The sequence below is a fragment of the Chroicocephalus ridibundus genome, chromosome 7 (assembly GCF_963924245.1).
Source record: "Chroicocephalus ridibundus chromosome 7, bChrRid1.1, whole genome shotgun sequence".
Classification (NCBI taxonomy): domain Eukaryota; kingdom Metazoa; phylum Chordata; class Aves; order Charadriiformes; family Laridae; genus Chroicocephalus; species Chroicocephalus ridibundus.
The window spans coordinates 17,999,856-18,019,684 of record NC_086290.1 but is presented as its reverse complement, the minus strand read 5'-3'; the positions used below and the strand labels follow the sequence as shown (position 1 = coordinate 18,019,684).

Sequence of the window (19,829 nt, the reverse complement as noted above, 5' to 3'; positions counted from 1 at the left end):
TGGAGGGGGTGGCCAGTCCCCAGCCCCTCTCCCTGCACCCCTGAGATCAGAGCAGCCCCCAGATCTGGAGGCTCCGTGCTGCCCCCTCTGCGTTCCTCTAGGGTCTGGTCACTCTCATGGCCTTGGTGGCATCTGCTCAGACGTGTCCTTGCTACCCTAATCAGCTTAAGGGAGGGGGATCTGATGTCAGTGTCTCCTCTGGGGAGGGCTCAGGCTGCGGGGTGGGCAGGGCTGATGCTGCCAGCGGGGAGCCCATGTATGGGAAAGGAGCTGTGGAGACTGGGGGGATCCCTCCTGGGAGGGGAGGGTGTCCCTTCCTCCAGTGTCCCTGAGCCTTGCAAAGCCTGGTCCCCAAGGACACAGTAGGTGAACTGGCGGGGGAAAGCAGTAGTCACCCCCAAGCAGCCAGCACACAGGCTGGAGACAACCCCCCCCCTCCCCCACTTCAAACTTAGCCCTGCAAGGGCAAAATTGGGGGGGTGGGGGCTGGCCACAGCTGGCTCCCTCAGAGCCAGGGCAGGGGCCCTTTCCCCTGCCAGGGGAGTCTGCTTCAGGGCTTAGGTAACTGCGTGACGCAGGGCAGGACATGGATTAAGGGATGTGGGTCACTAGTAACTCCCCCCCCCGCCCCCCGCCATGCCACTCCTGTCCTTCCTGTCCCTCTGCCAGTGCCTGCACCAGGGAAGCCCAGGTGAGTCCAGTTTCCTCCTCATTCCTGGCCGTGCAGCCTGTGGCCTCTGCTGGATCGGAGGCCTGTCGTGCCGGGGAAAGTGGGGAGTTACCTTTTTGGGAGAGGGAGGACCACGGCACACCCGCAGTGTAACAGGCTGCAGCTGAGGGCTTGCTTCGCCCTGAACTCACCTGTCACGGTTGCCCTGCTCTGTCCCCAGAGTGGCACCCCAAAAGCCAGGGACCAGCCCTGCCAGGGGGCCAGGAGGGAAGGTGGAGGACACCCATGCAGGGCTGCACCAGAGATGCTCTTGCCTGCCTGAAGATGCAGCTGGTGTCACCATGGCAACTCGCGATGCTCCCATCCCCAGGCCCCACTGGGAGCAGCCCCCACCACCACCCCATTTTGCGCTTTACCAGAGGTGGGGTACAGAGCATCACCTCCCACCCAACCCAGCCGCCCCCCTCCCCAGAGCCCCACTTGACCCAGCCTCCCGGCAGCGCTGCTTTCTTCAGTCACCGAAACCACCGGCTCAGAGCAGACTGCAGCAAAATCCTGCCAATGGACAAGCAAGGCCGAGACCGGCACAGCTCCCGGCAGAGCATCGTCTCGTCCCTCGCCATAATCGGGGGTGCCCAGCCTGGGGGGCTGATGGGGGACCACCCCCTTGTCAGCAGGATGCACCAGGTGGGTGCAGAGCCTGTCCAAGGTGGCTGGCACCAGCGCACCCCCAGGCTCCAGACCTACCTGGCGGGGAGTCCTCAGGTGCCCTGCCCAGAGTGAGATGGGGGAACACGGTCCCAAAGGGCCTCAGCCTGTGCTGAGAACGCGGGAGCAAAGCACACGGCCTGGCAGCTTCTTCTGCTGCCTGTGATTAAAGGCAGAAGGTTTTTTTCCTACTTAAAAAAAAACACATTAAAACCCTTATGTCTGGCTCTGTTTAGCCAGCAAGAGGGCAGGATTGAGCCCTGACCTCAGCCTCTTGCCAGGATTGTGGGGGGACCCCTCCAACTCCCCCAAAGCCTCCCAGCCCCACAGGAAGGGATCAGAGGGGGAACGGAGTAGCCCCTCTCCTATTTTAGCAGAGCCGCGTCACCACTTGCTTCATTTCTCACACTGGGAAGAGCCTTCACAGCACAGCCAGGTCACATCTGCCCTGGGGGATGAGACCTGCCTCCCTGCCCACCCCTGCTCCCCCTCCAGCTCTCCCAATTCCCACCTATTTCCTCCTCTTCGCATCCTGGCTGCGCTCGCTCCTCGGCTCGGTCCCCCCACCCCCAAGCTGCTGACTCACATCCTCTCTCCAGACGCCACCTTCCCTTGGCCTGGCTCCCTGCAAAGCGCTTCGTGACTTAGCATGGCTCAGCCAGAGCCCACAGGTGCAGGCAGTCGGGCTCTGAAACCCCACATGAAACCCTTCCAAGGAACAATGCTTCCAAGAGATGCTGCTTTCTCCCTTGCTAACGTTCTCGGGGCTGGGGCTGTACTGTCACCGTAAACCCCCCTGGCCTGGACTTCTCTTCCCCCAGGTCCTGGATGCTCCTTGGGGGAGCTTTGTGCACTTTGGGTTACTTCCCTGCTCGCTGCCCCCCCAGACACAGGGATGCTCTGGTGTCCTCGTGCTGCTCCTGCCCAGCTGGACACTGAGACCTTGGGCTGGACTCTGCTGAGGGCAGGGGCTGGGCAGCAGGGAGTACTGGATTAATGCGCTAATGCCAGATTACACTCTAATACAGGACTTTTGATGAGGGAGCAGCACCTAGTCCAGCCCAGAGGGCACTCACTCCCTGGGGCAGGCTCCCCACGACTGCCCCACAGCACAGCTTGGTGCTGCCTGGCTGTCCCCCAAGAAGCACAGTCCTCAGGGGTGACACAGGACCATGAGACAGGCAGGGGACACAGCACAAGGTAACCTCCATGCTCAGCTCTCTGTGGACTGGAGGTAATGCCCCCATCTGGCCCTCCTCTCTGCCAGTCTCCATGGCAGAAGGACGAACCGTCACAGCAGGGCTCCAGGGCATCTAGTTCCCCTTCTCCACCTGCCCCAGCTTCTTGGCACAGAGCTGTCCCCAGTCTGTGCTCCTCAGTCCCATACCACCAGCCAGGCAACACCACAGGCCATGTTTTGGCTACAGCAGGGACAAAACTGGCTGCTGTCCCACCTCCCTTGGTCTCATGCCTGCCACTGGGCCACCCTGGGCACAGGCAGAGCTCAAAGCCTGTTGCAGGTTCCCACCCCAGCCTGGATGCGTCCCCTCTCAGCTGAGACCCAGTGGTGGCTGTCCTGCCCCTCCCTGGGTACACATACCTCATCAGCCAATTTAGTTTAAGACCTCTCATGCTCTCTTTGCCATTTGCTGCCACCTCCCTAGGTCACTTTGTCCCCATATTCCCCCTAAACATGCCAGTTGTGACCAAAGTGCCATGGAGCAGGGAGGGGACCAGAAACCCGCACCCACAAGCCATCCCCAATTCAGCAGAGCAGCACCAGCCTGAAGCTGCAATGGAGCCAGCGTCCGAGTAGCTCCCACAGTGGCAGAAGAGAGACCTCCCACTTCCATCTGCCTTGAAGAACATGTTATCCATCATCCCCGCAGACGAACAGAGAAGGGCTTGCGCAGAAAGCTGGGCTGAGACAGGTCCTTCACCAGCTACGTGGGCGCTGGGTCTGCATCATCCGGAGCTGTTTCCTCCCCACGAAGCAGCTCCGAGTCACTCTGGGGGATGCTGCCAACTCTTAAGAGCTTCCCCGCTGTTTGTCCGGCAGGAGGAGGCATGGCTTGCCAGGCTGGCTGCTCCAGCCGCCCATCACTCCTCCATGTCCCAGTGCCATGGCCGGCACATCCAGTGCATGGATTTTGCTCTACAGACAGAGCAGCGGGGCAAGGGGAGTCCCAGAGAGCAGTTGCTCCACAAGCTCTGGGCAGAAACCCCCCTTTCATGGGTGACTATACACTCCGGGGACCCACTACCACCCAGGGAGCTTCCAGCAGCCCCACGCACCCTTGAGGAGCAAAAGAAGGATGCCATGGCCTAAGAGACCTCCCTGGGGCAGGAGGGGCTGAAAACACTTTCGGCTGCACCATACAGCTTGTGCCCACCTCCCCTGCTGCAAGGTGGGGTGGAGCAGACGGAGCATCCGCTGTGAGGGACAGAGAGGAGACGTGTTGCTGCTGGAGGAATTTCAAACTAGGGAAGAGCTGCGATCCTTCACCAAGGCCCAGTGGTGATGGATCCCTGACTTAGCCCTGCTGCTCTGCCTCTGAGCCCCAAATCCCATGTAAATCTCCCATCCCTGCAACCCCAGACACTGCTGGGCTCTGCGGCTGGCAGTGAGGGGGGGCTTCTCAGCCTCTCCCAAGAGGGTCTCAGCCCCTCACTGCTCCTTGGGAGGCATCGGGGGGCTGCAGGGATCACAAGCTTGGGGACAAGCTCTATCCATTCCCTTCCTGCTGCCCCATAGCTGGCTCCTGAGCCCAGACACCCATGGTATCATGCAGCAGCACTGGGGTCTGGCAAGTTAAAGCAGACAGCTTTTGAGAGGGGAAAATGCCAAGCTGCTAAACCTGTCTGAGGATTCCCACCCTCAGTAACCCCCCCCGTGCTTGTGTCATCCCCCCCGCCTTTGCCTTGGGGGAAGCAGGAGGCTCCCAGGCAAGGTAAGGCTAATGCTCCCCCTGCTCCACTCCCCCCAGCAGCTGTACAAGGTCCTCTGGGGGAGGGAAAACCAGACATGTCTCCCCTCAGTAAGGCTCTGGCTGAGCCGACGATGCATATTTAAATGCACGGGAGCATCTAAGCTCGTCTCTCATTCCTTGACATTTCCAGAGACTCCAAGCTGTCTTCAATTACCAGTCTGCAATTAGCTCTTCCTAAATCCCCCAATGAGGCCTAGCACTCTTAATCAATGAAACACAAGGGAGGAGGGGAAGGACATGGCCTCGCTGCAGCTGGAAGCATTTTAAAAAGCTGGGGCTTGAGGCTGGAAGGACCCTGAGAGTGTCTCTAAGGGTCCAATTCCACCCCTGTTTAAGTCAGAGCTGCTACCTTCCCCAGCACGAGACATGGATATGGCCAAATTTGGGGTGGGTCATGAGTACCTTTTGGCCCAGGCAGCTCACCACAAGGTCACATGAATGTCAACCTAAAGGCAGGGAGAAGAGCACCCATTCGGGACAGGGAGGAAGGGAGCAACACAGGTCTCAGTGGGTTTACGCAGCCACAGAAAAGCCTTGCACAGCACCCTGCCAGGTCACCCCCCGTCACAGGGACATCTGTGCTGTCTTCCTGGCGGCACAGCTTTGCCTGAATGAGCCAGATTGGGCCTAATTAGCAGCTCTGCTGATGCACACAAAGGTAGAGAGAATCCAGCTTACCCTCCATGACCTGCAGAGCCAGCACAGCTCTTCCCAGCTGAGGGGAGCCCAAGTGCCTGGCTCAGGGCGGCTGGGGAAGCACTGGATGCAGACCCCGATGGGAGAACGTGTGCTGTGGATCCTGCTACAGAAGCCCCGTCAAATTCAGTAGCCTGAAGCATAGCAACCAGCCATGAGAAAGGCAAAGCCTTCCCCTTCTCCACCCCTCTCCCTTGGGGGTCTGCAGAAGCACAAGGCTGGTAACTGGGCTAGCAACACAGCTCCCACAGCCTGCTGCTGCCGGGGAAGGGAGCCCAGCCCTGCAGAGCAGAGACAGGGGGGAAGGAGGTGAGAGGGGGTAGCTTTAGGGGAAGGGGAGAAAAAAAAAAAGAAAAAAAAAAAAAGAGGAGGTGACATGGGCTGTGGAATCCTAGTTAAATTCAATGCGGCAGACAGGCATCAGGCATTTCCATCTGGAATGGAGGAGACCAGGAGAGCTCACAGGGAGCCAAGGGACACTCAGGTGGACCAGGACTCGCCTCGGGCGTGACAAACTGGGGTGAAATTCTGACCCCCAACTCATACCGGGGAATAAAACCCCCTCTGAGAACCATCCCCCCCCCCAGTCCCTCTTGGGGAGGAGAAGGGGGCACGACTGGTATCTTGGCGTGCCCCCCCAATCCCCTTGCACCCCACAGCCCAGCAAGTCCAGGGAGCCACCACCAGGCCCGTCCAGGCCGCCTCTTTATTCTCCAGTGAAGCAAAGCAAGAGGAGAGGGGACCCCCCCCCGCCCCGCCATAGCAGGCCCCTTCCCCCCGGGCTCCCTGGGCCTCCTCTGGCACAGACCCCTTTCCCCGCAGAAAGCCAAGGTGTGGGGGGAACGACGCTCACCCCACCAGCACCCCGTTTCGGGGGGCGCACCGCGGGGGAGGGGGAACGTTACCCACGGGGAGAAGGGGTGCCCCCCCCCCCAGCGGCTCGAACAAAGGGGCATGCGGGCGGCTCCCGGGGGGTGAGGGGTAGCGTCGCCCATGCCTGGGGAGGGGGGGAGCGGGGGCATGTCTCCCACGCGGGGAGGGGCGGGGGGGAGGAGGCAGCGCCCTCAACACGAAAGCCCGCGGCCCCCCCGGCCTTGCCCGCCCCCCCCCCCGCCTTTGTCTCCTCAGCCGCGGCGGCTCCAGCACCACGGACAGCTCCGGCGCCCGGCTCTGCCCGCGGCTTGGGGGGGGGGGCGGGTTCCTTCACATGCACCGCAGCACCCAGCAGACCCCCCCGCACCGTCCTGCCCCCGACCCCCAGCTCCATTCCCCCCCCCCCCTTTTTTTTTTTTTCTAGAGAAAACGCATCCAGGAGCATCCGTTCCTCGGCAGCCTTTCCCCCCGCCTCCCCATCGCGCAGGCGGGAGGGGACACACACCCCCCCTCCCTCCCCCCTCCGGTCTTCTCCGCCGTCTCGGTGTCCCGGACCGCAGCCCCCCGCTGGGGTCGGAAGGGGGGGGGGGTGGGGGGGAGCCGCCGGATCCGGAGCATTGAGGGTCCAAGGCAGCGTCTCCGTGGACGGGGGAAGGCGAGGAGGATGCGGGGGGAGCGGGGCGGGGTGGGGGGATCCGGCAGTCCTTCGCCTTCCCCGCCCTTCGGTGCGCGGCCCCTTCCGCCCCCGGCGCCGGGGGGCCCGGTACCTCCCTTAGCGATCCAGGCTGATCGTCCAGTGCTTGGACCCGTCTCCGCCCTCGCCCTCGCTCTTGAGGTCCTGGAAGAGTTGCGTGAAGTAGTGCGGGTCCGCGTTGATTCGCAGCATCTTGGCGCTGAGGCGCTGGATGATGCCCAGGCAGCGCTCCCAGAAGCGCCCCTTGTCGCCCTCCACCAGGAAGGGCTTGAGCGGGTAGGAGATCTCGTTGCCCATGTAGGAGTAGGCGAGATAGAGGCAGGTGAGGAAGGCGGCCTGCAGCTCGGCCTGGCTCCCGATGTCTTCTCCCCGCAGCGCTTCCCGGCACAGCAGGTAGACGAACACCAGGTTGGCCGGGGTGATGAAGCCCTGGTCCTGCCAGCCCTGCAGGAGCAGCGAGCGGTCCACGCTGCGGAACCAGGAGATGAGCTCGCCGGGGCTCAGCTCCTTCAGCCGGTAGCAGCGACGGCACACGAAGTCCCCCAAGCAGCGCAGCAGCTCGCCGGTGGACGCCTGCACCACCACCCGGCGCGGGGAGCCCGGGGGCCGGCTGCCGGCCGGCGGCGGTGGCGGTTTGCCCCCGCCGGAGCCCGGGTGCAGCTCCTGCGGCGCCGAGGGCACGGTGGGCACCGGCACGGCCAGCGGGCCCTGCTTGGCACCGTCGGCCGGCCCCACCACCGACTTGCGCAAGTTCTCGCGGTTGCGCTGCACCACCAGCGGGTCAGGCTGGCCCGGGGCCCCCCCCGGGGCCCCGCCACCGGGCTTCGGCGTCACCTTCTTGGTGCTCTTTTTCTTCTTGGCCGAGGCGGCCACCAGCCGCTTCCAGGTGAGCGCCGAGATGAGCACGCTGGGGCGCTTCAGCCGGCTCTCGCCCTTGCCCGGCACCCTTCCCGGCGCCTTGTCGCCCAGCAGCCCCCCGCCGCCGCCGCCCTTGCCCGAGGAGGCGGCGGGGGAGAGGGAGAGCACCGTGCCCATGCTAACGCCGAGCGGGACGGGCGTGCGGGGGCCGGGACGCCGGCACCGCCCATAGGAGGCCGGGGGCTGCGGGGGAGGGCGGCCCGCACCGGGGCCGCGGTGCCCGAGGATGCTCCGCCGCGCCCGCTCTGGGCTCCGCGCCCGCCGCTGCAGCCAGCCGCGGCCCCGCCGCTCCCCGCCTCCCCGCCGACAGCCAATCGCCGCCGCACGAGTCCCCGGTGCGGCCCGCCCCATCGCCGGTGGGCGGCGGCGGCGGCGGTGCGGGGGGGAGCCCGGCGCGGCTCTGCCGGGCGGCGGCCGCCCCGGCGTGACCTTCAGCCATGGTGGGGCTCGCCCGGTGCTCCCCGCCGGGGCGGTGGGGCTGCGACTCTGCGATGCTGTCCCAGCCCCTCAGTCATCTGTTTTAGGGACGTGGGGAGGCGGCAGGGCCCAGCGCGGGGTGGGGGGAGCATAGAGGACAAGGGGCACAGGAAGGGTCTGGGGGGGTCTTCTGAACTTGGCCGCTCTCCACTGGGTCCTGCTCTGTATTCTACCTACGAGGTGAAGGATGAACCTTCCCAGGCCAGCACCACCACCCCCCCCCACCCCCCAAATGGTGCTAGGGAGACACAGTAGGGAAGAAAAGCCCTGGGCAATGCCAGAGGAGAGGATGAGGAGAGATGAAGAATAAGAACGTGTGAGGGTGTGCTGGGGGAGCAGCAGGAGAAGGCTTGGGGCTGGGGAAAGGCTGGCTGTTACTCAACAGCTACCATGAAAGGGCTAGGCTTGGTAGGAGACCCCCAGCTCTCCAGAGAACCAGCCTGACCCTGGGCACAGCTCTGCAGCAAGTCAGGAAGCACTCAGCCTGGGGGGGGGAGCCCCACCAGCACCTGCTGTGTGAGCACTGGGTCCCCCACCCCTCCTGCCACTTCCCGCTCAGCTCTGGAGGGGAGATTTACCACCACGCTGACAGTCACCAGCATCAGGCCAAAGTCAGGGACCTTGCAGAAAGGGGACAGGGCCTCCTCTGGGTCCCCAAGGCAAGACCAGCCAGCCCTGCTGCCCAGAGGACTCGGGGGAGGAGGGAAGAGATGCTGCACTTCTGCATCATTGCAAAACGTTATGCGATAAACCAGCCATGTGCATGCAGGCTGCTTCTCCCTCTCCGGATCTGAGCACGCCATGGATGAAACCTGCTCTCTCTGCTTGCTGCCTCCCTGCCCCTTGCAGGAAGACCCCCCCCTTGTATTTCTCATGAGCTGGAGGACGGATCCTGCCGCTCTGATTGCTACAGCAGGTGCCAGGCATCCATTAGGAAGAAAACGCCCCAATTGCTGGGACTGCTCCTGCATATAAAGCGCCAGGAGAGGCAGCTGGGAAAGGTTTCAGGGAGAATGTCTCAATGATGCATTTTTATATAGCATTTTATGTGTGAAATGAACACATGTCGGTGCCAGGATGTAGCTGCTGCCGGATGGATCCGGGCTAACAGGCGGTAATGAATTATCAACCGGGAGGAGCTAAACCAGCCCCCCGCCCCTCCACCCCGCTTCCTCCTGCACTGCTGCTGCTGGAGGTGTTTGCAATGAAAGCGCAGGCTCAGAGATGGGTTTCAGGCTTCCAGCTGGGCCTCCCGATGCCTCGGGCTGACATGCCACAGCTGGGGGCAGGGCAGAGGCTGTGCCCTCAACTCTATGGCAGGGAAGAGGGGCAAACTCCCATTCCCCCGTATGCCATGCTCTGGCCAGCCAAGTCTGCTGTTTCCTTGCAGGAGGCTGCAGTGAGACCTGCAAAGAACATGCCCATGTGCACACAGAGCCCCAGACACAGGGGTTTGCTTTGGGAGTGGCCAGAATCAAAGTGGATCTGGACCAGCATCATCTACCCAAGGCCAGCTTAGGCTGGGCTGAGGTAACCAGGAGGGTTTGGTAAAGGGGTACAAATACAGAGGAAGAAAATCAGGACAAGGTTTCTGCCGACAATTAAGTCAGCACCTTTAGATATACAGAGCTGGCTTCAACCCAGCCAAAAAGATGGAGGAGCCCTAGGGAGGGGATGAGGAGCCTGTGGTCTTTGCTTTGTTTTCATGTTTGACGATGGACTGATTTTTTTGGTGCTCAAACATGGTCTCGTCAGAAACCCACAGCTGAATTTTGCAGGTGAGGCAGCAGAGATCTTCCCACATATTGCTTGCTCCTGACAGAGCAAAATTGCTCTCAGATCGCTCCATCTGGAACACATGAAGCCACCCCCGCCCTGTGTGAGCTCTCCCAAATTGGCTTCCCCGAACTCATTAAGAAGGGCTATTTGTGTTCGGCAGACATGAGCTGGGTTTTGCAGCCTTTTATACAGAGGACCAGGGCAGAGAGAGCTCCCTGGCCTTTCCCAGCCGGGCTTGCAGTTACCAGCACCAAGCAGCTCAGTGCGTGCGCACCTCCGGCCACCCCCAGGAGGGGAGATTTGTCTGAAGCCTGTTTAAAAATCCAGCCCAGGACTGTTCAGTGATGCAGCTTGAGGCCTCATCTATGAGCAGTAGAAGAGCTCCAGGGACAGATATTCCCTTCTTGCCTGCAGCTGCCTGTGTCCCTTTGCTACCTCTCCAGCGCAGAGGAAGTCAGTGAGCCCACATTCCTTCCCCAAGCCAGCACCGCTGGCAGCGGCAAGGGCTTCCTGCAAGCACTAGGGAATTACCCAAGCCCTACAAGAACAGCAGGATGTTTCTTATGCAGGTAAAGAAGCTGCTTTGCAGCTTACTTGAGAGGCAGCTGCTCTTCCACGTGAAAGAGGAGGATCTTTTCCCCCCTCTTCGGTTTTACTCTTCAGGCTCCAGCCCTGAGGCTGGCAGGCAATGATATAGCACAAGCTACATCCTTGGAGCCATCTCTGCTTGGCATTTCCTTTGTAAATGGTGAGTTGGCAGGGAAAGGCACAAACCATGAGGGGAGGGCAGTATTTCCCTTCCCCAGGGAATTGGGGTTCCTACCCCAGACAGTTGGAATGGCATGCCCTTGGATGTAGGGGAGGAATGGAGTAGGACTCCAGGCACTGTCAGTCTCAAAGCTGCTCTCAGGCTTCTGCCCTTGGCCAAATCTTCAGTTGCTCGTGGTGTGGCTTTACTGGGACACTGTTGGCATACACAGATACCCTGCTACTAAGGGTTACTCTGGCCAGGACAACACATACATCAGCTCTGTGCTAGCACCAACAAAAGGATGGTTTGCTTGTCCAGGCTCCTAATTTGGGCGATGTAAAGGGGTATGTCTGTCCTGAATCAGGGGTGTTCCAGATGGCGAGTTGGGGCACCCTGGTACCCAGCGCAGCTGGCTGGGCTCCAGAGATGGAGACAGGCAGGGAGACAGCAGCACCAGGGCAGAGAAGCAGGGGTAAAACCGGGCAGTGCTGTGCAAAGGCTCTAAAAGAGCTGGTGACCTGCAGGAACCACGCCGTTCACTGCAGGTGCCTGGCAGCCAGTGTCCCGCTCTGCTCCACCTGAGTCCAACCTCCCGCTGCACAGAGCTGTGTGGCTCTGCCTGCCTGCTGCAGGTGGGAACGTGGGGTCAGGTCAGGCCTTAGTGAAGCCCACGCCAACCCTCGCATCCCCTCCAAGCTGTCTCTGCATGATGCTGCCGTGCTGGGGCTGTGGCTCAGAAACGCACAAGCTCCCAGCCTGGGGCAGGACAGCTCTCCCAGCACCCCCAGGATGTGAAAAGGTATTTTGGAGGGTCCTGGACCCCCTAGTCTGATCCCAGCTCCCCTCCAGGCTGCCGAGCTATTGGGCATGGGCTTTGTGAGGGGTGCTGGCTGAAAGCAGCTGGCACATCCCCCTGCCTGCTCCAGGATGATGAATGAGCTCGTGTTTGCTGGCTGGCTGGAGCTGTTCTTTAATAGCTCACTTGCTGTGCCGTGGTCTGTCTGCACTGGCAAAGACAGGCAGGGAAAAGGACTGTCTCCCTGGCAGCGGCTGGCCAGCCAGCTCCTGCACTGAGCTGCTTTACCCATGGAGACGGAGCTCACAGCCTTGGTACATCTCCCAGTGAGCAGGTCTGACAGCCCTGGTGCTCTCTCTCCCAAGCCTGTACAGCAGGTAGACAACCTCTGGCAGAGCTCCAGCCTGAGCTGGGAGCCCTGGGGCTGGGATGCCCCAGAGGACCTGGCTGGCAAGTTGTCTGCAGCGCCCAGGGAGGAGAAACCTGCTCATGCTCCCGAGTGCCCCAGCCCAGCCACCTCTCCCTTCTTCATCCCTGGTCCCCCTCCATCTTTCCCCTTCCCAGTTCTCAAGGGAGAGGGGCTACAGCTGTGGCTCCACAGACACAGAAGCTGATCCGTGCTTACCCTGTGATACTCCCTTAGTGTGGCCCAGGGTGGCGGCAGTGCCTACCTAAGATGGCTGGAGGAGCTTGTGCCATCCCTGCTCCGAGGTCAGCCCTGGTTTCACACAGCGGAGCGCAGCAGAGCACAGCCAAGGCAAGCAGCCCTGTTGCAGCCCCTGGAGAGAAGCTATTTTTGTCCTGCCATTTGCCAAATGGCGGTGCTGGGAATGCCTTGGAGAGCTGGAGAAACAGAGCTCCTCTGGGTGGAAACTGTGCGAGGCAGAGCCAGGCCTTGAATCGACGTGGAAACACATGTCTGCTTCCTGATCCCTGGGCTGAGAGAGGGGTCCTGGCACTGGGCAGCCCCCGGCTTCTGGTGGGGAGGGAAGTATCCCTCGCTGGCATGAGGGCAAGGATAGGGCTTGCTGCTGACGCCGTACTCACAGCCCACATCCCTCCCAGGACTGTTGCCATTAAAGCCCTTAAGGGAAGAAGGTGTTATGTCTGAGTGGGACAGGAGGGTATAACTGGGAAGTCCCAAGCATAGCCACGGGCTGCTTAAACGCCTGCTAGCACATCCCTGCGCTCTTGTGGCAGGAGGAAACCCACACAGCCACAGGCTGGCAGAGGCTAACGGGGCTGATTATCCCCCCTGCAGACAATTAGGGCTCTTTTAGGAGCACGGGGAGGCGGCGGGTGGTCCCTGAGCCCGACCCTCTAAAGCGGGGAGGCGGGGCTGTGCCAGCCCCTGCGCTGCCCGGGCGGGCGGGGTGGTGGATCCGGGGGTCGGGTGGTGGTGGTGGTGGTGGGGGGGCTCCGGGGTGTCCCGGTCCGGGGCTGTGCTGCCCTCTCGCGGCGGCCGCCCCCGCAGCTCCCCAGGACGGACCCGCGCTGCTCTGGGTCCCCTCCGCCGCAGCTCCAGGTTGTCTGCAGCTGCAGCGGCTCCGTGCCCAGCCCATAGCCGCAGCTCTTTGCCCTCCCCCCACCCCCACCACCCCGGCTTTGGGGAGACTTTCTGGCTGTCCGGGGCAGTGGCACAACTGGAAGAAGCTGCCACTTCTCTGAGGGAAAGTGTCTGGTTGCTGTCCCGGTAGTGGCGGTTCTTCTACACCACCATTGCCCGGCTGTGAAGAGCCAGTAGCTCCCAGCCCGTGCAGAAGCGGGGGGCCATCTCTGAGGCAGTGAACGGGCTGTGGGTGAAGGGGCTGAGGTCTCCATGCTGGGCTTTGATGGGATGGAAGGGGAGCCACGGGGTGCTGCGTAGCTGGGTGATGAGGGCAGAGGGAACCACAAGGCAAGGAAAACAACTTTGCAAGTGCTCCACCGTGTCAGGCAGCAGGGATTTGTCCGGGGTCACGTAGGATGCTGCGTGCTGGCCCAGGACTCCTGGTTTCCACGTCAGACTTGTTCCCACACCTCTCCGGCTGTCAGGAGCTGAGCAGTCCAGCCCCTCAGGATTACTTCCATCTGGCAGGGAGGCAGCTCCCTTCATTTAACCTCCTCCTGCAGGCACAGGGGAGCCTCAGCAGGCAAAGGCCAGGTCTCAGGGGCATGGCTGGCCCTGCACCAGCTGTCCCGGTGCTCACTGCACGGGCTGTGTTTGTGGGGGGATGCATTTGTGTCCATGCAGCGGCTTTTGCATGTGCATCCACAGGCTGACGCCGCCCCAGCATCCCTAAATGCCGGAGCAGCCCAAGCCCCGGGGCGAGGCTGCTGTCCCCTGGCTCTGTTTCCTAGTGGTGACAGGGAAGGCAGGGCCATAGGCTCCAGTTCTCAAAGCACCTTGTCCCCTTGCAATGGCCGGAGGGACCTGGCGACACTTGCAGGGGAGGGGGGAGCCTCGCTGCCCACCAGGTGGAGCTGCATCCCACGTTTTGCTGCCGCTGGGGTGGCCCTGAGCCAGCCCTCATCTGCTGTTGCTTTTCCCTGCCCTGGCAAGGAGGGATCCTGTCCTTTCCCAGCCCTCCAGGTAGTGCAAAGATGAAGGACAAGCATGCACGTCCTGTACAGCTGCTCTGGTGACACGTCCCCCGTGTTGACCCCCACTAGCTCCACCTGCTTGGCATCACAGGGAAGTCGCCTGCTTGCAGGTAGATCTTGGGTATTCCCAGTATTTTGGAAGTCTTCTTCCCAACAGCCACACAATGGGAGACTCAGGAGATTGTCCTCAGTGGTGTTCTGGCCTCGCACTTTTCCCGTGCTTGGGGCTGACAGCATTTGCTGCACACACAAGGATGGAGTTAGTCCCAGCCCCTGCCAAGCCCTCCATGTAAAGCAGACCTTGCCTTTTCCAGCTCTGTGGGGGTCCCCGAGGACCCCTCACCCTCTGGGGCTGCTGCAGACCATGCCACTGGCTCTTCTGTGGCCATTCCTGGGATCCCAGGCTGTGCGCTCAGTGATCCTGAGCTTGGGGTGCCTCTGCTCAGGCACTGCAGCCCTGTGAGATGCAAAGGGCTATGAGGATAAATCCTTCTCCTGCCTTCCTGCTGCCTCCAGGGGCCTTGGCTCAGGACTGGCTGCCTGAGATCCAGCTGCCCTGTACCGTAGCTTGGAGGGATCCAGGGTTAGGCATTGCTGTGCTGATTCCAGGGACCCAGTCTGAGACCCACCAGCTTCCTCTCACAGCCTTAGACCTGACCCATGAAGGTGGGACCTGGAAGACCCCCTGGTCAAGCAATTCACTGCCTTTCCCAGCCCCTTGTCTCCCCTGATGGCTGTCAGCCCCACACAGGGGTCCCATCACAGCCTGTCCTTCCTCTCCCCTCCCCATGGCACGACCAGTGCATGATAGGCAGGGGCAAGGGGACCGGGCAGGCAGCGAGCTGGAGAAGGTCTCTCTGCCCCCAGTTGTGACCAGGCTGGGGCTCTGGAGGAGGGTCTGCTCCTTGCCTGGTGGGATGCTGTCAAGCCTAGTCTGCGGTGGAAGCGAGGGAGGCAGCTGTACAGGAAATAATCACGGCTTGTTCCAAGATTAAATCACTGGCGGGAGCAGGAGAGAGGATAAAAGGAGCCGTCTGTCGTTAGAGGGAATATTAACCCGGCAGCGGGCTGGGAGGGGGGGAGAATTTTATTCCCTGCACTTGCTGGCTGCCAGGCCTGCCGTGCACACAGGGCTCAGCGCTGACAGCATCTATCAGCGGGACACACACCCTCCCTCCCCAGCTCAGCCCTCGACACGGGCCCTGCTCGAGGGAGGGATGCTGCTGCCAGCAGGGGCAGAGGAAGGATTGTGGGAGAAGTGGGGAAACTGAGGCAGCACGCTACAGAATCCGTCTGCGTGTCTGGCACTGCATGGAGGCACTGAACCACTTGGTCCTTCCTGCATCGCTCTTGCTCTTCCCAGCCCAAGTCTTTGTCCAGCTCCTCTGGATGAGCTCAGCATGGCACAAAAGGTTCTTGTTTGGTCTGGCCCTTATCAGGGACCTGCCTTGAGGTCCTTCAGCACAGGAGCTGGGCTGGAGCTGGAGCAGGTGGGGCTGGGGAGCAAGGAAGAGGGCAGAGGGAAAACAAGAGACCAGCTGCAGAGGGGTGAGCCGGCGGGGAGATAAGATAGAGGGAGAAATGCAAAATATGACGGGTGGCAGGCGGGAGGGAACGTGGGAAACTGTGGGGCACCTTGGGTCAGCCCAGCTGGGAGAGACACTTGACGGGGCAGACCCTTTGGGTGTGCTAGCCAGCCATGGTGACAGGCTCCCAGCACTGCTCCTGGCCCCTCATCTTCGGGCTGGGACCTGCTTTCAGATCTGGGAGTAGCTGAGGTGGGACTCCAAGACCCTCCTGCCTTGGTGGCCCTCAGCCGCTCCAGGGAGGCTGCGTGGGGACTGAGCATGATGAGAGAGAGCTGATGGGAGCAGAAGGGCTTGCTGATGGCTCCAGGGATGGGGACACCTTCACGGCAGCCCAGCTGGGTGATGGCCACGCACCAGCCAGGCTTGGCAGCCGTGCCCAGATGGTGTCCCCCTCCCTGCCCCTGGCAGGCTGTCCCAGCCCCACCGCTGGGACAGCAGTGTGGAGGAAAGCCATGCTCCGCAGGCCGGCTAAGGGTTGCGGTTTATGGGCTCTCCCGTGCCAGGATAAACAGATCCATGGGGGCCGGGATTTGCAGAGAGCGGTTCATGAAAGCCTGTGGCCCTGCACCTAGGGCTTCCTTCCCTTTGATGGAAGAGTCCCAGCGGTTTCCCAAGCAAGATCTCGGCTCCTTCCCCCTTGTCCTCTTTCTTTCCCTTCCCCAGTCCATTCCCTCTCCAGCTGAGGCCTGGGCTGAGATAGACAGGAATGTGAGCCATCCTTGGCTGCCTCTTCCAGCCCAGTGGTACCCCACAGAGCCAAGCCCTCCCCTCCATGCAGGATGAGGCCCCTGGAGCTCAGCCTTCCCACATGGGGGATGCCTGGCTGCATATAAACTGCCTCAGCCTGGCCTGATTTTGCCCAAGCAACTTTCTTTATCAGCCTGCTCCCTCTCTGGGGAAGTCATTTCAGAAAAGCCAGCGCTGTTGGGAATGGCCAAGGCAGCGATTTCTCCCACCGACACAGCTGATGGAGCTGAGCGTCTGGGCAGAAACACTTGTTGCACCCTCGGTACGCACAGCCGGTGCCAGCGGTGCCAATGGGCGCTGCAGTTCGCTGCCCATCCCCTGGGCCCTGAGGTTTGCCATTCCTGCCATTCCTCACTAAGGAAAGGCTCCCATGGGACCAGCTCCATGGGACTAGGCTGAGGTCTACGGGTGGTTTGCACTCACGTCCCCCAGCACTGCCCAGTAGCTCCCATCCACTCCACTCCAGACAGAGGACCTGGAGCAGATGGAAATCCTCAAAGCTCGACTGGATCCTGGAGATCTCTGCAGGCTTACACCTGGGAAAGGTCTGGCCCGGCTGCACACAAACCCCAGCAAGCAGCCGTTGCCAGGACGCTGAGATTTCCAAGCCGACATCAAAAAGCAGCTGGGGATTGGCTTGCGAACGCTCCCACACAGCACATCCTCTGTGTTTTATGAGTGATGTTTTACAACATAAGTGCTGCTATATTAAGCCACGCATCTAACTGGAAAAACAGGAGACGGTGAGGCAAGCGCAGCTACCTCGGTGCCGGCTGCTTTAATGCTGCATAAGTGAGTCCTTCTCTTGCTCAGGCTCTCTCCTGCCTCTCTCCCCCTGCCCGGCCCCGCTCTGTGCAGGCAGGAGGCAGGCACGGGCACCCTGCCATGCACAGCTGGCCCTTGGGCTTTGGGATGGGGCGTTTTCCCACCTGCTGCAGCCCCCGTCCCCCATCCCCGCTCCTGAGGTGGGCAGGAACTGCAAAATGGGGCCAGTCCTCACCCTTTAGGGCAAAATCCATGCTGGCAGCGGGATATCGGTGGCATTTGCAGGTGTTTGGCTTCAGCTGGGGTGAGGGTGGTGGTGAGGGCAGGTGGAGGGAGAAGGGGGTCTCCTTCCCCGCAGTCCCAGGAGAGGGTGCTCTCAACCCGCGGCTGCGCTGGGCCCGCACCGGCACCTCCGCAGCATCCCCGCACCCGGGAAGCAGAGGACTTGGGCCAAAATAGCCCGTGCCCCCTGGACCGGCCCCGCTTTTATCCCTTACCACCCCCCGGGGTAAGGATTTGCACGGGGAGGCTGGATTTTCGAGAGCTCCCATCACCGGACCCTGACCTGCTTCCTGTCCCTCGTCTGTGGGGATGGATGCAAAGAGCGTGGCCGTGGCATGCCCTACCTGGGGACGGTGGAGGGAGCAGTCCTTGGCAAGCCAGGACCCTTGCAAGAGAGCGGTGGAGTTGATTTATGCTCCTGACATCTCTCTCCCGGTCGGGCAGAGCTTTTAATAAAGAGTGAGTGATTTATAGCTCCTTTTAAGTGCGAAGGAATGTTACCTAAGGCAGTCTGCCCCCGACACCCCCGCCTCGCTGTCTCGCTGAACCCCCAGCATCTGGGCTAGCAGGAGGGGAGCAGAGACTGTCTCTGCCCCCATCGTCCCCCGAAGCCCTCCCCACAGCTGAGGTGGCCCCAGCATCCTGCCCCATTCCCGGCAGCAGCCTCCCTGTCCCAGTCCGGGGATGCGCTGGTATCCTGGAGGGACCGGTGCTGTATTCCCTCCAAACTGCCCCAGGCCTCGGCAGCGGGGCAACGCGCAGCCCACATGCCGCCCCACACGTAGCAGCGATTCAAGGAAAGCTTCTGCCCCAAGACCCCTCTGCTCCCCTCTGTGAGGACCCCTGTGGTAGCTGGCCTGGGGACAGGATGACAGCTCCACGGCAGTTGTCATGGTTACTGGGTATTAATGGATGCGGGTATGAGCGCTTCCTGGTGATGAGCAGCTCCAAAAGGGAAGGCCTGCCCTCAGCCCACACAGCTTCAGCTTTCCCAGGCGGACTTGGTCATGGAGCCACCTCTATCCCCCTCCTCAACCCCTCCAGACCCTGAACGGTCACTGACCAAAGCCAGCTCCAAACCCAGAGGTGTCAGTATCTTGCAACTAAAGGGGCTTCTTGGCGCCTAAAATGACTCTTGGACCTCCCAAAGCAGATAAGGAAGGGGACCTGTCCCCTCCCAACCCAGCACTGCTGCCTGGAGGGGGCTGGAGAAGGCCCCAGGGCTGGGGGACATGGTGTCCAGCAGTAATGGAGATGCATCAGAGCCACAGGACCCTGCCAGCCAGCCCCTTTCCCCTCTGGCAAGGGCTAATGAGTGAGGACAGGGGATAAGAGCAGGGGCGGAGGGAGCATCGCCCAGACAAAAGCCGCCCCAAGAGGCTCCCAGCTGTTAATGAAGATAAAGTGCCCGGTTCCTTTTCTTCTTCCAGTGAAATCTGGTGGCTAAGGGGGAAAAAATGCTTTCAAGTGTATTCATCTATAACATGGCCTGGGAGGCAGGGATTCCAGCAGCCGGAGCGGCGGCCAGCTGAGACACTGATCTCACACTTCACATACGTGCACGCACACACGCATGTGCAAACACACACACACGAATATCCCCGCAGGCATCACACAGCGCGTGTGAAACACCCGCAGAGCACACACGCACGCACCCAGACATCAAAAGCCCGGCCTTTCTCTGCATCAAAAAACCGCAACCGTAGATGAAGGCGTGTGTTGAGCAAAACACCCCCCTGCCCACGCAACGTGCCCGTGCCGGGCTGCCAGATCCCACACGTGCCCTGGAACGCACATGGCAAGTGCAGCGCAAACACAGGCGCGCGGCACGCCAAGGGCGCCTGCCTGGCACCGGCGCGTGCGCACACGAGTGCACACGCATGCACACGCGTGTGCGTGTGTCCTTCCCCCATCCTCAGGCCTGGCAGTCATGGAAACGCAGCCTGTATCCTGTGGCCGTGGTGGGAGAGGGCAAGTGGTGCCCAGCAGGGTCCCGGGGTGGGAGCCCCTTGGGGTCATGGCAGTGTTTCAGTAAATATGTGAATAAACCTCGTTGCTATTGATGTATGGGGGAGGCAGGTTGGGGAGACGTGGCCTGGGGCTCTTCCATGCTGAGGGTGGATGGACTCCCCCCTCCATCCCACCCACGGGGTGTCTCCCAAGCCGTTCCCCTGCCTGCTGTCCCACAGCCCAGCCCTTGAAACTCTCCTTAACCTTCATCCCATCCCTGAATGCACAAGATCCGCAGTAAAGAGTCCCACTACTGTGCCCTGCCTGAGAGCTCCTCTACCCAGACAGCCTTCCACATGCCTGGAGCAGACATGCCAGGGTCAATGGGACTGTATTTCAAAAGCCCCCATCAGCAGGCTCTCTGGGAAGGATGCTCTACAGCCCTATACTAAGTTAAACAAAACCAGGGCTGTTCTCTGGCCCTGAGGACCTCTGCCATGGACCAGCCCACCTCCAGCCTGTGAAACACATGCTGCAAATGGGCAGCCTGTGTGCCAGATC

At 61.4% G+C, this 19,829-nt stretch overlaps 1 protein-coding gene across 1 annotated transcript; it reads right to left on the bottom strand.

Annotated features, from left to right (window-relative positions):
- Window positions 1–5,812: 5,812 nt before the first annotated feature.
- CDK5R2 (cyclin dependent kinase 5 regulatory subunit 2) lies at window positions 5,813–7,849 on the bottom strand. The gene has a single exon (XM_063341435.1). The coding sequence runs from the start codon at window positions 7,664–7,666 to the stop codon at window positions 6,710–6,712; it is 957 nt and encodes a 318-aa protein (XP_063197505.1). The 5' UTR covers window positions 7,667–7,849; the 3' UTR covers window positions 5,813–6,709.
- Window positions 7,850–19,829: the final 11,980 nt, after the last annotated feature.